Source organism: Halichoeres trimaculatus, unplaced genomic scaffold (genome assembly GCF_033239565.1).
Source record: "Halichoeres trimaculatus isolate MK-OKI-2021-1 unplaced genomic scaffold, fHalTri1.1 fHalTri1_scaffold_21, whole genome shotgun sequence".
Taxonomy (NCBI): Eukaryota; Metazoa; Chordata; class Actinopteri; order Labriformes; family Labridae; genus Halichoeres; species Halichoeres trimaculatus.
The window spans coordinates 21,817,206-21,832,381 of NW_027437199.1; the positions used below are offsets into that span (position 1 = coordinate 21,817,206).

The window sequence follows — 15,176 nt, forward strand, 5'->3', positions numbered from 1 at the left end:
AAAGTTATGTGCAATATGAAGCCATGTAAAGTTAACCTTAACAATAAGCAGGAAAGTTTGAAACACAAAACCTTTAAGTCCTAATCCAGATACCCAAGCTATGGTATCAGCTGATTCTATCTGATCTGATCTGATATGAATATTAATTTAACATTCTCTCTTTAATACGAGGATGAGACTGAGGCCCCATTTCCACCAAGCGATCCAGTATAGATCAGTGCAGTTTGGTACTAGTCACATCAGTAAACCCTGATCCTGTTTGTGTTTCCACAGCCAGCTGTGCCCTTCTTGGTAGGCGGCATTTAAGCCAAGGGGCAACATCTGGTCAGTAAAAATGAAGCCTATGCGGAAGTGCTTAAAGTCACTATTTGTCGAGGAATCCACTTGAGACTGGCTGCAGAAAGACCGGAAGTCACGTACACACCCAGCCATAAAAACAGACGTTTACAGCATTAAAAATCATATTTACAGCCTGGTTCAAAAAACAGCTTGGGTCTGAATTGCTGATTTCCCTATCAGCACACACTGTATGGCAAGTGAATTTTTTTTTTATCGCCACGATTTAGAAGTTATTAGGATTGTTTGATTTTCCAATAAGGGGCACAGCTCAGGTCACGTGACCGGCCGGTGCCCTGTAGCTGCTCGAAGAAAAACTCACAGCCGGCGTCATAGCAAACATGGCTGCGTCCGTGCATTGGCTTCGTTTTACAGTTTTAGAAACAGACGAGTGATGTCGTGGATGCGTCCTCCATGTTTTATACAGTCTATGGTTTGAGCTAGATACCGACAGCCCATGAGTTATGTAATAGAGTGACAGCATTGCAGCACGACACAGTATACCTCACTGATAAATCCAGCGAAGAAGATGAACGCGACACAAGACATCCAGCAATTTGTCTACTTTGTGATTGTCATGTGGCTTTTTGTTACAAACCCCCATCAAGCTTTGTTCCAGAGAAGACTGTGTGCAACCCGGAGAAATACAGCAGCCACTGTCGCATGGGAAGTGGCGATCATTTCAACCAATCAATGGGCTGCAGTGTTTTTAGCTCCACCTTCTAGGGTTGGATCGGTATGTCTGACGCCCCAACAGACAGGCACCAAAAAGTGGGACAGTACGAGTCGGTAATTTGGAGACCCGTTAATGGAAACACCACAAAATGTGTGCCGTACTGAGACAAACTGAACTAAACCGCCTGGTGGAAATGGGGCTTTTGATTAAAACCTCTTAGTGTTGAGGACACCTTATCACTTGACGCATATCTTAGGGTGCATACTTTTGCTAGAATGTAGCTCCCTCCTCTCTTAGTTTGTCGTCTCACTTTGTGAAATATCTTTGTGTGAATGAATGTCTGTCTCTTTCAGGTGGGAAAAGGCTGCTGTGCCGCCCTCAAAGCCATGGGCTCCATCGTCTACGTCACAGAGATCGACCCCATCTGTGCCTTGCAGGCGTGGTGAGACTCAGCTCTCCTGTTATTTTACTCTCATGCTTCTGGAGCTGATGTGGTTTTGGTCTCATGCTTCATGTTTTCTCTCTCGTCGCAGCATGGACGGCTTCAGGCTGGTGAAACTGAACGAAGTCATCAGACAAGTGGACATTGTCATCACCTGCACAGGTGGGTGCAGACACCCCTTCTCTTTTCCCGCCTCTGGCGCTGAGAAGGACTCCTCCTCTGTTTTTTTTTTGAATGGATGTTGAAATGAATGACAGCCTGCAGCAGAATCATTGGATTACTGACAAACCATCTCTCAGCAGCTGCTCTGGGATCCGTCCTGTCAGCTTTTGGACGTAATCCACAACAAACAGCGCATAAATCCATTCTGAAGGTGGAAGACGTGAAACAGACGGCCTGTCCAACAGTTCAGTCAGTGTTCTTCTTTCAGGATGACTGCACAGATATTCAGTCATTGTCGTCAGTGTCTGACGGTTACTAATCAAGTTCCCAGCAGAGCAGCCAGAGAGCCGTCCTGAACTCTTAATTGGAGCAGAGAATTAGTGGCCTGTCTGCTCGGCTGCATGAAGCTGCAGGCAGGTCTGAGGCTCTCCTCAGAGCGAGTGCACGGACAGAGGAGATAATAAGAGGATAATAAGGTAGAAAAAGAGGGATTGGATGGATGTCAGATTTTCCTAATGACGTTACAAAGAGCTGTAAAACAAATAGAATCTGACAAGCTTTAGCTCTAATCACATCATGCACTGGTTGCTCCATTAATATCGATTCAACAGAGCTCTCGCAGCTAAATTCAGAAGACTTGAACTTATCAGTGAATTAGAAGGCTTATAAATGTAAATCTGAAGTTCATTAAAGCATTTTTTAGGAGAAACTGAATTTCATATGACTCCTCACCCTGTCAGGTAGGAAAGAATTTCTTTGATCGTCATTTTTAACCTTTATTTCCATCTTATAAATCCAGCATTAGCAGCAGAGTGCTCTGTGTTCCTCCTGTAATTATCTCTAATCTTCATCCTGATCATTGAGGAGGCTGTGATGATCAGTGTCATGGAATCACTCGCTCATATCATATCACACCCTGATATCTTCCTCTTCCTGTCAGGACCGAGTCATCTTTTCCCTTTTCCTCTGCTTCTCTTGAAACTGGTGGAGAAGTGTTTTCCTGCTTTTGATGAAAGTTCTTGAAGCCTGATATCACTCAACTCTTCCTCTGAGGATCAGCAGATTTGACATGTGGTGTTCGGGTGATAGTAAACGTGAATTAAAGCCACACTCAGCAATAAGTTGGCCCTCACCCATAGGGGCATGTACACCAATTACAATACATTGATATTTTCAAACATAAAGTAGGTTGCAGTAATGCATTTGACCACTGGGTATGGCGCTGAGTTAGATGCATTAATCATTTTCAGTAATGATGAGTTGTTATTGAAGAATGTGGATTGTTTGGGGCGTGTTTAAAGGTTTTTATTGTTGTAAATATCACCTGTCTCCAATAGGTGGTGCTATTCCTATCACCTTTATGCATTTGTATATGAGTCCAGTGTGTAACTGTGATGATGTGTTAAATTTGAAACATAATTTTCTGTATATGTTAAATAGGGCTGAACAATTTTGGAAAATAATCTAATTACGTTTTTTTTTTTTTTTTTTACCAATATTGTGATTGCGATTTAGAATGAAATTTTTTGGGGGGTTGTGTCGTGTCAGGCCTACATTTCATGTTTACAAATAACATATACCTTTAACTATTACAATCACAGTAGAATATTGACTGATTGATTTAACTTTAGGCCTTATAGGCCTGTAATAGAATTATCATTAATTACCTTAGATAAAATCAGAGAAAGGAACAAAGCACTGTAGAACAGGCCTATGATGAACAATAAAATGAAAAAATAAACCTGAATCCTCTTGTCTATGGATCTCACATAAAATACAGTGCAGAAATGTAAACAAGACCAAATCTCTGTCTCAATCACTGAAATATGTCAACATGTGGAATTCACTTTTTTATAAAATGAAAAAGACACACCGTGTGATCATTAATATTAATGGTATAAAATTTATACTGATCTCTCATCAGTACCAAAACACAAACTAAAGTAAATGCACTTTAATTTTTTTTGTTTGTTTGTTTTTTAAATTGCAGACTTTGCAATTTGAAAATTGCATTATATTACATTACAATGTCTGTTTAAATTTGATTAATTGTTCAGCCCTAATGCTGCTATGCATTTGCAGACGGTGGTGCTATTGTATTATCAGAGATTTGAGCTCATAGATGTGTTGGGAGATGGACCTTGGCGGTGTGTTTGAAAATTGAAGCAGATTGGACTTTTTATGAAGAAGCTACAATGAATGACTTCCTGGTTCATGGCAAGACGACAGAGTTTGACATGGCGCCTGTAACACACACTTAAACTACAGGACATGACCTGATCAGTGGTGCTTTATGAAGGCCTGAAAGATGTTTCTGAGCATAATTCAAGGGATTTATTTTTTTAAAGAGAGTTTTTTTTTACAGAGTAAAGCATGAATTCCTGTTGACAGTAACTTAACTTAAGCTGAAAAGTATTATAAAGATGAACTCAGACTGAGTGTTTGTTATGACTTAAGCATGTTTAAGGCACACAATTTGGGGTTAAAGGCGCTGAGGAAGAATAATACTTTTTAGGGTTACAAGACGGCTTTCGACACATCTGCGGTCAGGCTTGGTGAAAAAGCTGAAAACAAACAAACAAAGAAGTAGAGAATAAAGCACCATTGTTGTGATATAAGGCCTGCCCTGACGTACAGGAAGTCCTGAAGAAGTTTTGGACCAAGTTGCAGAGCAGGAAGGCTCATTAAATCACATTCAGGCTTAATGAAGCGTCTTAAAGACAGATAAGACTTAATTAAATAGACACAGACTCAGCCCTGAGACCTTCATCAGGTCAATTCTCAGCTTCCTTCTCATCTGTCATTCTCTTTCTGTTTCACCTCAGTGCTTATCTTTTCCTCCCCTCTCCTCCACCTCCTTTTCTCCATCAGGGAACAAGAACGTGGTGGTCAGAGAGAACCTGGACCGCATGAAGAACGGCTGCATCGTCTGCAATATGGGACACTCCAACACTGAGATCGATGTGGTCAGTTCCTCATCCCCACCAATCTGTAGCTGTAACACGATTCACAAAGCTGTTCTGAAAAGAGATGAAGATTTAAAGCCTGAAGCCGATCAGAGTGACCTTTAACTCTTTTTAGAGATCAATAAACCACAGAGGAAACCAGAGACACAATAAACAAAAGAGCTCCTGGTGACAGCAGGTTTAATGTCCCTCTGCGCACAGCGAGGTTTTAAGAGATGTGATGGGAGCTGACAGATTAGTCAGAGTTACTGGGGTGGCACTGAAAGGACAGATCCATAAAACCCCGGAGTGGTCAGCATACGTCTTTAAAAAGCTATCACACCCTAACAGGGAGTCTTACGCCAGGGGAAGTTTGGCTCCAGAGAAAAAAGAAGAAACAGAATGTCTTTCTTCTTTTACTTCTCATCTGAGCAGAGGTGCAGAGAATAGAAGCTGGAGGAAATATTTTCAGCTCCCAGGATGAGTTTTAGAGGAAGGAAGAAGTTCAGACACCAGAGGAGGTCGTGACTCACTTTTCAGAGTTCTTCGGTCCTGGAATAAACCGAACAATCTGAGTCAAACTTTATCTCTGTGATGATACAGAGGCAGCACTTCTGCAGAAATAAAAACAGACAAACAGTTAAAAACAAAGACACAGGAGATGATTTCTGATGCTATCGTCCTGCAGGCAAGCCTGAGGACTCCTGAGCTGACCTGGGAGAGAGTCCGCTCTCAGGTGGACCACGTCATCTGGCCCGACGGCAAGAGGATAGTGCTGCTGGCTGAGGTACACACACACTTATATATACACACACACACACACACACACATACACACACCGTATGAGGCAGTGTTTGGAGCAGTGTTGCTTTTTGCTGCCGCCTTAGTTTTAGTCTTTTGCACGAAAATGTTTTTCTGTTTTAGACACGTTTTGGTCATTTCTGTATGTGATGGCTTTAGCTCAGTTTATATCAACAAAAACTCAAAGTTTTTAGTACAGTTTTAGAAAAAGAAAATCTAAGTATTAGTCTTTTAACTTGTTAATTTAGTTCAGTAAGTTTTGGAAATTGGAATAAAGGTTGCCAGGTTGTATTAAGTGTTGTAATTCATAAAACAAGCGTTAACCTTACCGCTTTAGCATAATAACTAGAGTCCTTGCCAGATCAATAGCTTAAGCCTGGACTTTCCCACTGATGCAGGTGTAATGCTGCTGTGTTGTACTTCATTGTTGTTGGGCAGAAACCTTTTATCTCTATATTTCAACTTAGATAGTTTTCTTGAATTGATATATTAAATAAATCAGAGCATTAATGGTTTTGTATCTTAAGATTACTGATTAGACTGGTTAATAGTTTGATAGTATGCTGTATTTTAATGTTGAACTTAAATCTGTTTCTATTGATCATAATTTAAGAGTTCACGTATAATTAACTTTCCATAAAGAGTCGATATTTAGTCATAACCTCGACCCTGAACCAACTTTTTTCATGAAATCAACTAAAAACTGAATTTAGAATATCGGCCCTTAATGTTGCCTAGTTGTGGTCAAACTTGGTTAACTAAGGTTGGATAGAGAAAACACATTTAGTAACACAGCTGCAGACATCACTGGTGTTTCTCTGTAACTGGTGACCCTCAGCCAACAATCACTGACATGTTTGACTGAGTCACCAGTAAAGCCTGGCTCACACTACAGGATTCTTGCCCCGATTTAACCCAGATTCGGTCCTCCCCACAATCAGGGAAGAAATCTGGTCGGGGACTAAAATCGGCCCCAACATTCAGCCAAGATTATTTTCTAGCGTGAGCGGTTGACAGATGAATCTTTAGATGATAATTTTCAAACATGTTTGATATTTATCTGGATGATTACAACATTCATTCTCACTGAGGATGACAACAGACAATTAGAAAGAGCCCCAGAGACCGGACAACAGACAACAAACGCAGGCTCAAAGTGCAACTGAAAGGCTCTGGGTCAGCTGACTGCGCGCTCCACTGGCCCACTGGAGCCAGTTCAGTAATGCCTTTAAAAATAACACATAACCACACCATTTTCATACAGTAGCAAACTGTTGTTTTATCAGTGATGGGTGTGAGATCATGCCATTATTGGCTGATACAGCAACAGTTTCACCTCTGTCCCTCTGCGTACGCATAATGGATGAAAGGCACCGCTGCAGACAGCTCCGCTTCTCTCCCCTCTTGTCCCACCAGTGCGCTAAAAACCTCAGATCAAACAACTGAGCACATGTGGTGCATCACTCTCTCTGGTCAAATAATCTTGGTGAAATCCTGTAGTGTGTGCTGGTCAGTATGTTCAAATCTTGTTGTTAGAGTGTGCTTAAGATTTAAGAGAAGATGATCAGTGAAGATTCTCCTTATGTGTGAGATACAACCTGATTTCAGAATCTTTTAAGATTTTTAATAAACTGTAGTGTGAGCCAGGCTTTAGAACGGTCACTCTTTGCTCCGGAACACCGGTTGCTCTGTAACAGTCAGAATTGGATGGTAGTTGACTCCATGGTGTAGTATTTTTTTTGACAACTGACCAAAGAACAACCAGACATTTTTATGATACTTACAGTTTGAATTTAGTGTTTAAAGAGCACCAACTCGTCTGAATAAGTGGAGCTTAAAGCTGCTTCTGTTGCCAAAATGCATCTTGATGTTGCATCTTGGCCTGAGGTTGGAGATAGGTCTGTGTGTGCACTCGCAGGTGTGTTGTGCAGAATGTGCACTGAGTGTCAGGTGGTGGTTGTGACCAAACAAAGATAGCATGCAGCAGCATTGCTGATACCTGTCAGCTTTTGATGTACTGATTACACGCACAATAGGTAGAAAGGCCATGTATTTTGAACGTCTAACAGGCCACACTAACATTTTCCTCTAGTCTCCTCTCATCAATGAAAACTCAATAACGTCTTGCCATGTTTGAGTCATCAAAGAGCCATGTTTAGCTTGTCACTGTCTCATTATCGTCATGAAAAAAAGGGGCATCAAATAAATAATTTGATGCCAACACTAGTGTGGGGTCCCAGAGTTTCTCTTGTTACACTTGTTTTCAGCCCATATCTTGTAGTGATGCAGTGAAGTTTTACCACTAATTCAAATCTAAAACACACACACTCCAGAAGAAAACATTCATTCTGAGTAAAAGACTTGATCTCATATTCATCACACAGCATCTGTGAGACAAAGAGGAGCTGTTTCCTCTTCTCTCAGCCCTGACGATCTGACATGAGCGGTAATGAAACTTCAAACTAAATCCTCCGTCCTGCTCCTCTCATGAGAGTTAGTCAAAGATTGGATTGGGACTCAGAGTGTACACACAACTGTACAGCTTCTTCTTTTTTTTTTTAATCCTGTGTCTCTGTGCTCGCTCTTGTGCTTACTGCAGAGATTTTCATTTTACACACGAACCCCCTAATTTCTGCAACACTTGGAATCTCCCAATTAACCTCTCTGCAATGCAGCATCTCAGACAGCTGCAGGAGGTGACAGACAGAATAAAGATGAGAGAGGAATAAGTTCCTGAACTGATGCACAAAAACCAGGACCAGCATGGTTTTATTCTGAATGTTTGTGACCTTTGCTCCCAGCGGATGGAAAATAAAATGAGCTGCAGCAATGATCTAATCCTGTCTCCCTGTGGTACTTCACAGAAACAGATGGAGTACAGTTTATTTTACCCTAAAAAGAAAACAGGAAGTGATTTATCAGCAAAAAAAAATGAGAAAGTAAAAGAAAGTGTGGCAGAGAGCTAAGAGTCCATAGGGGGCACCAGAGTCCGTCTTTACTGAAAGCTCCTCCAAAGTTTCTCCAGAAGCTTCAAGATTTGATTAAAGTTTTGCAAACCACCTTTTCTCTGACCTGAAGTGTGTTTTTTCTCTCTGCAGGGTCGCCTGCTGAACCTCAGCTGCTCCACTGTCCCCACCTTTGTGCTCTCCATCACCGCCACCACCCAGGTGTCTATATTTTTCTCTTTGTTGCAGTGTGTCAGACATAAAGTCATGTAAGTGAGAAGTGTGTTAAAGTGTGAAAAACTTGTGTTTTCTTGCAGGCGCTGGCTCTGATAGAGCTGTACAATGCCCCAGAGGGACGCTACAAACAGGATGTTTACCTGCTGCCTAAGAAGATGGGTGAGATTTCTGTCCTTTCAGCTTTTAAAGACACCACTTCGTGCAAGGCTGCAAAAATGTGGCCTGAAAAAGACAGGGAGTAAAGAATAAGAGACGCTTAAGACGCCAGCAGGCAAAGAGAGTGACAGGAAGTAATTACAGTTTGTTTTTGCCCCAGCAGACCGCCTGCAGGCGTATTACATCCACCACCATAGATTACACACTTATTATCATCCGCTCAGTCCAGGTCGTCTCCCTGGATAGCGTACCTTTCACAGCAGAATGAATTAAGTGTGTCTGAGCTCATGCTGCATGTGTGTGAGTACAGAACCTACAGCTGGTCTGCAGCGAGCTCCGGCTCATTCCTCAGCTTCTCCTTCAGAGTAAGGGAGCAGAAGATAAACAGAGAGCTGAATGTAGGTCACGCTGTCAGTGAGCGCTGCTGCTACTGCCGCTGCTGCGTGTTGACAGGAAGATGATGGAGACAGAGGGAAGGAAAAGCTGAGATAAGGACAAGGAGGAGAAAGATAGACAGCGCAGAGGAAATAAAAAGGAGTTCTGGTTCATCTCTGAGCCTCTTCCTCTCCTCATTAAATGATTTATCATCTACAAACTGTGCCTGCTGAATGCCAACATGCTCTCCCTCCCTCCTCTCCTCCAGATGAGTATGTGGCCAGCCTACATCTCCCCACGTTCGATGCACATCTCACAGAGCTGAGTGATGAGCAGGCCAAGTATCTGGGCTTGAACAAGAACGGGCCCTTCAAGCCAAACTACTACAGGTATGAAAACAGAGAAATCACTGAAGCAGTCTTTTTGTTGGATATTTTTGTCACAGAGCGGTGTTTCTTTCTCTGATTTACAATCTTGGAAAATATTTGAGCCTAATATTCCAACAAAAATGTTGAAAGACTAAACCAAGAGGTTGTTTTTGATGCTTTTGTTGGTGTTTGTGATCAGGGGAAGCAGTCAGTTCAGTCCAGTTGCAGCATTTCATCTCAGATATTGTTTTTCACTTTAGCCTCGTTTCCACCAAGTGGTCTGGTAGGGATCAGTACGGTTTGGTACAGTTCAGTAAAGCCTAATCCTGTTTGTGTTTCCACAGCCAACAGTGCCCTTCTTGGTAGGCAGTGTGTAAAAGCTGTCTTATGCAGAAATCAGACGCACAAGGGAACGCGTGAGGCTTTTATGCTTTTTAACACCCCACGGCATCCGTTCATTCCCAAACTGCAGGGGGCAGTGTATCGCAAACATACGTCTAACAGAGAACTAAACAGGAGTTGAAGAAGTTTGCCTTTGTTTACAACACATGTACATATCTGTCCCGGAGATTTTTACAGGTTCCTTTAACAGATTTCTCTTCTCTGCCAAGAGTGGCCGCTATGAATTATTTACCACTCGGTTATCTCGGTGATCTCTCATCACGGACACATCAAGCCTTAAGTTTGATTTCCATGGATGCGTTAGCTACGTAATGGCAGACGCCATAGCAGTGCGACAGTGTACCCTGCTAATAAATCCAATAAATCTGTTTTGTGACGTCGTTTTCTGGACAAAAATAAAGTTCTCTTCACAAAGTTGACTGGAGATTTAAACATGGCAGGGTCATGTGTTCTGTATTGCTGCTGTTGCGCAGGAAGTGATGATCTTTTCAACCAATCAACAGACTGCAGCGTTTCTAGCTCCACCTTCTGAGGTTGGGTCATTTTAGGGTGAGTCTCAAAGCTCCAAAGTTCCATCCTTCCTTCCACGTATGTCGTTCACTTGCGTCTTAGTCCCTCCCACCAGGGATGATGGAGAGACATGAGGAAATGAAGAGAGGAGAGAGGATGGAGGAGATTTGTTTTTAGAGCAATGGGACATCCTCTCCTTCGGAGCGTCACTTGAAGCGAGTGTTTCATTGATGACGGCATCAGCTGATCACCTCTGGATCATCTGTCAGTCAGCTCTAACAGCTGTTTGTGTGTCTGCACATGTGCGCTGTAATAACTCTGATCAAACGTAAACAGTAACAGAGATTTGTGTGTTCCTTTAACCAGTTAAACACATACGTTACCATGAAGAAAACCTGCTCTCTGTTTATTCTGTGTGCTGTTTAGAAGCTCAAGGATCACTTTTCCGGTAAAATGCGTAATTGTGAGATTATTTATGAATGATTTAGCCTTTATCTAGAGCACATCTGATCGTGACCTCTGTGAAGCTTATTAATATAACCCACCTTATTGTGTCTCAGGAAGATATTATTGATCAGTCAGTTTTCTGTATTAATCCTCTGATTATATTGATTTGATGCTGGTTGTGTTCAGTGTTTTGTGCTTTAAACTCACAGCAAACACTTTATTACCAGATTTATGATCAATTTCTGAACGATCCTCTGTGCCTGTTTTCAGCTATTCTTTTCTCTCATTAAACTCTGTTGTGTTTGTGAAGTTTCATGTAAAGTTTGAGCCGCTGCAGCGTCCAATCAGAGAGTGATATTCCATATGGGGGCGTGTCTGTCAGTGAAAGACTTCCTCAAAGCCAGCTCTCGTGTCTCCTCGATCATAGCTCCTCCGATCAGTCTCCTCCATCCTCTCTCCTCTCTCCTCTGAGCGCAATTATCGCTTTGGGACAGTCTTCAAAATGGCGACTGGGAAAGTACTTCCGGTGTCGTGGAGGAGATAGGACAGAGGAAGCACGAAGTTAATGCATTGAGACGCACCCTCAGTCTAGCATTCTAACAGAAGGGTACCAAAAAGTGGGACGGTATATGCCAGTAATTTGGGGGACCTGTCCCGGTTTTAGTCAAAGGAAACCGCAAAAAATTTGTGCCATACCAAAACAAACTGAACTGAACCGCTTGGTGGAAACGGGGCTCTTGTCTCAAGTCAGCATTTGGTCAGTTTCTCTTGATTCTCCTGGCAAGTCCTGAGTTTAACCTGTGAATCTGCCGCAGACCTCCCTGGATCGAATTTGTTTTTGTGTTCTGTAATAAAACGAGCGACAAACACGGCGCACAATGAAGAACCAATGCATAAAAATCTGGTGCAGACGTGGGGGTAAATATCCAGCGTCCAAGCAGAAACCTGCTGTAGTTAGGTCGCCCCCCTGCAGCGTTAGCTGTCACCTGTGTTTCATGCTAACCAGCCTTTGTTGGCATGCTAAACATGCTAAACCGAAGCGCTGTAGATGATGAAGATTGAACCTGCTGAACATCAACACTTTAGCTCCGTCACTGTTAGCATGGTCAGCGTTCTGCTGCTAACATGGCTGTAGACTCTGGTAGTCTGGGTCTGACTCCATAAAGTCTTAAAGAGCTCAAATACCTGATCTGTGTGTCAGCTGTCGGCCTAACTTCCCTTCCTCTTCTCTCTTTCCTGAAGGTATTAAAGTGAGGCGGACTGAAGGATACAGAAACTCCATGAGTGGCACAGAACCAGAGGAGGAGGAGGAGAACATGAGGAAGGATGGACAGTAGTTAACACGCCTGCTTTACACCTGGGGAGGGGGGACAGGAGGAGCTCCAGTGAGCTGAGGGTGGAGGGTGGAGGGTGGAGGGTGGAGGGTGGAGGGGGCGTGGCTTTTCCCTGAGCTTTTGGCAGTCTTCTTATTTATTCAAGCTGAACATCAATAACAATAACATTAACTCCGCCAGTAGGTGGCGCTCTGACGTCTTCTTTTCAAAGACGCTTCTCTTCCCTTCACTCGCCATTTCACCGTCACCTCTTTCTGTCTTTAGGCGCTCATTCGTGTGTCCAGTCGTCTGTCAGTCCTCCACCCTCCCCTCCCTCCTTCCCTCCTGTCATCAGATCTTATATTGTTTAATTAACTATTAAAGATGAAGCTATTGATGCTAAATATATATAAACTATATAAAAAAGCTTGATTAAAAAAAATCTGTGTGAATGAAGATGACCTTTGAAGATTTAGTGATGGACATTTTTTCCTGTCCTTTTTTTTGTCGTCTTTCTTTTCTACCTGTGATTACGTTTTTTTTCTCTTATGTGATATTGAAAGGGGCGGGGTTAAACTTAGGGGTGGGGTCTGTTTTGGGATCTCAGGGTCCAATCATATCATGTCTTTTTATTTGATTGTGTCATGGAGATACGCCATCGTGTCTGTTTTTAAATATTTTTACGTTCCCCTTCGCTCAGTTCGTCGTTTGTTGTTTTTGTATTGGGACTGGAAGGTGACGGCCCGTCACTCAAAGCCACAGTGAAACCATCTCATTGGCTGCTGCTCGCTCAGCTTCCAGCACACGTTTCAAGTATTTCAAGCTAGCGCAAGCTAGCCTTTTCATTCTGTCTTTTCCTTTTCCAAGAATGATGATTCTGTATTGGAAGTGGGGCAGGTTGTCGGATCATTACGAGGGGTAAACTGTATATTTAGATATTTATATTGAAGTTAAGATTTTCTATCTTTTTCTCTCCTGTGCATCTAATATCATCACCTTTTTTGAAAAAATCAACATAAAGATAAGCAATTAAATGTTCAATGATGAGTCTGATAAATGTGCTCAAACCCCAATTTTGAAAACTGTGACAGGAACTACTAACAGAGAAACCAAATGTGCAGCAGGGCCGGTACTGAAGCAGACATTTTCAATCAGGGTGCTCAAAGATTTACTGTAACACACACACACACAGCTCAGCTCTCTGGTACTCAAAGATACACAGCTCATAAAAACTGGACTCCTGGGATTTCCAGCCTTTCAGAGATCTCTCTGTCTGATTTATTTCGGTTTCCTCTCGCTCCCAAAAAAGCGTGACTCTCCTGGTCTAACGTGCCGTACAGTGACTGCTCTCTGCAGCTTCTCCTCAGCTGACCTGACAGAGGACGTTAGCGAGTCCTGACAGATATTCCACCCGACAGCCGAGTGCACCCCGCCGCTATACCGGCTCCGCACCTGATCCAATCAGGATCTCTTTGTTATCCTGCAGGGGAGCCTCTGCCAGCTCTGCTCTCTGAGCACAGGAACACATGCACACCGTAGCTCATTGTCCGTTTACTAACCTGTATACTCTAACACACGTGGTTATCAGGGACAGACACAAAGATTAACCAGTTCAAAAATCAACGTCTGCACATTTCATACAACTCATGTGATCCTAAACACATCATTCCTTCATGGTAAATCAATCCAAACCGAACTAAAGGAACACTGATGTTGTTTTTATTAGCATCAGGGAGCTAGTAACCGCTCACTCGTCTGTACAGTTCACTTCTTAAGCTGCTAGCTTTGTGCCACAGAAAAGTAATGCAATCCACTCCAAAGCTGAGTTTTTTATACACAAACACGAAATGTTTAATTTGTGAGCTTCAAAGCTGTTAGTGAGGTGATTTTGTCACAGCTGGAAAAGGCCTAGGAGCTGTTCTACCTGCTTATGCTAAGCTAAGCTACGCTACACTAGCCTGGCTCACGGCAGGAGCTTCACGTTTATAGCCGTGTGTGGTATCAAACTTCTCATCTTTGAATAACGAATAGGTTTATAATAATCTTACTACAAACTTTACTGTGTCTGAAGTTTTTTTTTTTTTTTTTACATGAATCTAGCGTGAGCCCTTCAGCCACCATGTAATAAGATCCAACACTGTGTCACAGCCCATGCGACCTCATCTCTCCACCGTTCCTCGCCGTTGTGTTTGCATTTCTGTCTCCTCGTGCTGATGAAACCCCCTTTTTGAAGTAGCGTGACACGTTGTCGGTATCGTACTTTTAACTGTCGTCTTGAGTCTTATTTCCAGAGTGAGTGTGGATCAACATGAAAGGAGAGCAGAGGTCGTTATAAATGTGTGTGCGAGTGTGTTTCTGTGCGTGTACACATCCTTTCTTTGTAGGCCATGGTTGCTTCATTAACAGCTGCCTCAGGTTCCTAGCCTGTGCGTCAGGGGGAGAAACCAGTTTTTGTTCAGTCAGCGGTGAGCTGGCCAACACGTGGGTGGGCGGGGGACGACACCAGCATCATATGTGTGTATACAAACTATATACAGATATGACAACCTTTAAAAGTATAGGAAGGTTAAAGAAGACTCCACTCCTGTATTTATTGTTGTAAATCCTCATACAGTGCAAACTGGCAAAAATCTCAAACATGTTTTAAGTTGTCTAATAAAGAAAATAAACCCTATGTTTAAATATTGCAAGTGATAAATGTAGATGATGAGCAATAATTTAAAACATTCTGTAATCTTAATGAATAAAGATGTAAAAATTGTAGCTGTCCTGTCTCTGTGATTTCTCTGAGCCTAGCGTGTCCTCATGTTGCTCTGTGATGTGTTGTTGTGCTCTGTTTTTCTAAGGGATTGATTTCTGAGTGGTTGTATTTGTGTGTGTGAGTTATTTGTGTGTGTGCAGGGGGTGGTAGGGGGCTCGTGTGCAGCTGCTGAGGTCCGTCACAGCCCTGGTGAGCTCACAGTGAGGGACGTCTCCGGCGTCAGCAGCTGGGCTGTGAGCCTTCATTTATTCCTGACACACTGAGCGACATCAGCGTGATAAATGAGGAGTCAGACGCGTG

General features: G+C 42.7%; 1 protein-coding gene across 2 annotated transcripts in view; it reads left to right on the plus strand.

Annotated features, from left to right (window-relative positions):
* ahcyl2b (adenosylhomocysteinase like 2b) overlaps positions 1–14,828 on the plus strand; it is a 67,666-nt gene extending 52,838 nt beyond the window's left edge. For both annotated transcript variants that reach the window (XM_074698071.1, XM_074698073.1), the window contains exons 10-17: positions 1,366–1,454; positions 1,546–1,616; positions 4,488–4,582; positions 5,250–5,348; positions 8,461–8,529; positions 8,625–8,703; positions 9,344–9,464; positions 12,045–14,828. In XM_074698071.1, the coding sequence (XP_074554172.1) occupies positions 1,366–1,454; positions 1,546–1,616; positions 4,488–4,582; positions 5,250–5,348; positions 8,461–8,529; positions 8,625–8,703; positions 9,344–9,464; positions 12,045–12,051 (630 nt within the window). In that variant the 3' untranslated portion in view covers positions 12,052–14,828. The remainder of the gene's footprint in view (positions 1–1,365; positions 1,455–1,545; positions 1,617–4,487; positions 4,583–5,249; positions 5,349–8,460; positions 8,530–8,624; positions 8,704–9,343; positions 9,465–12,044) is intronic.
* The last annotated feature ends 348 nt before the right edge of the window (positions 14,829–15,176 follow it).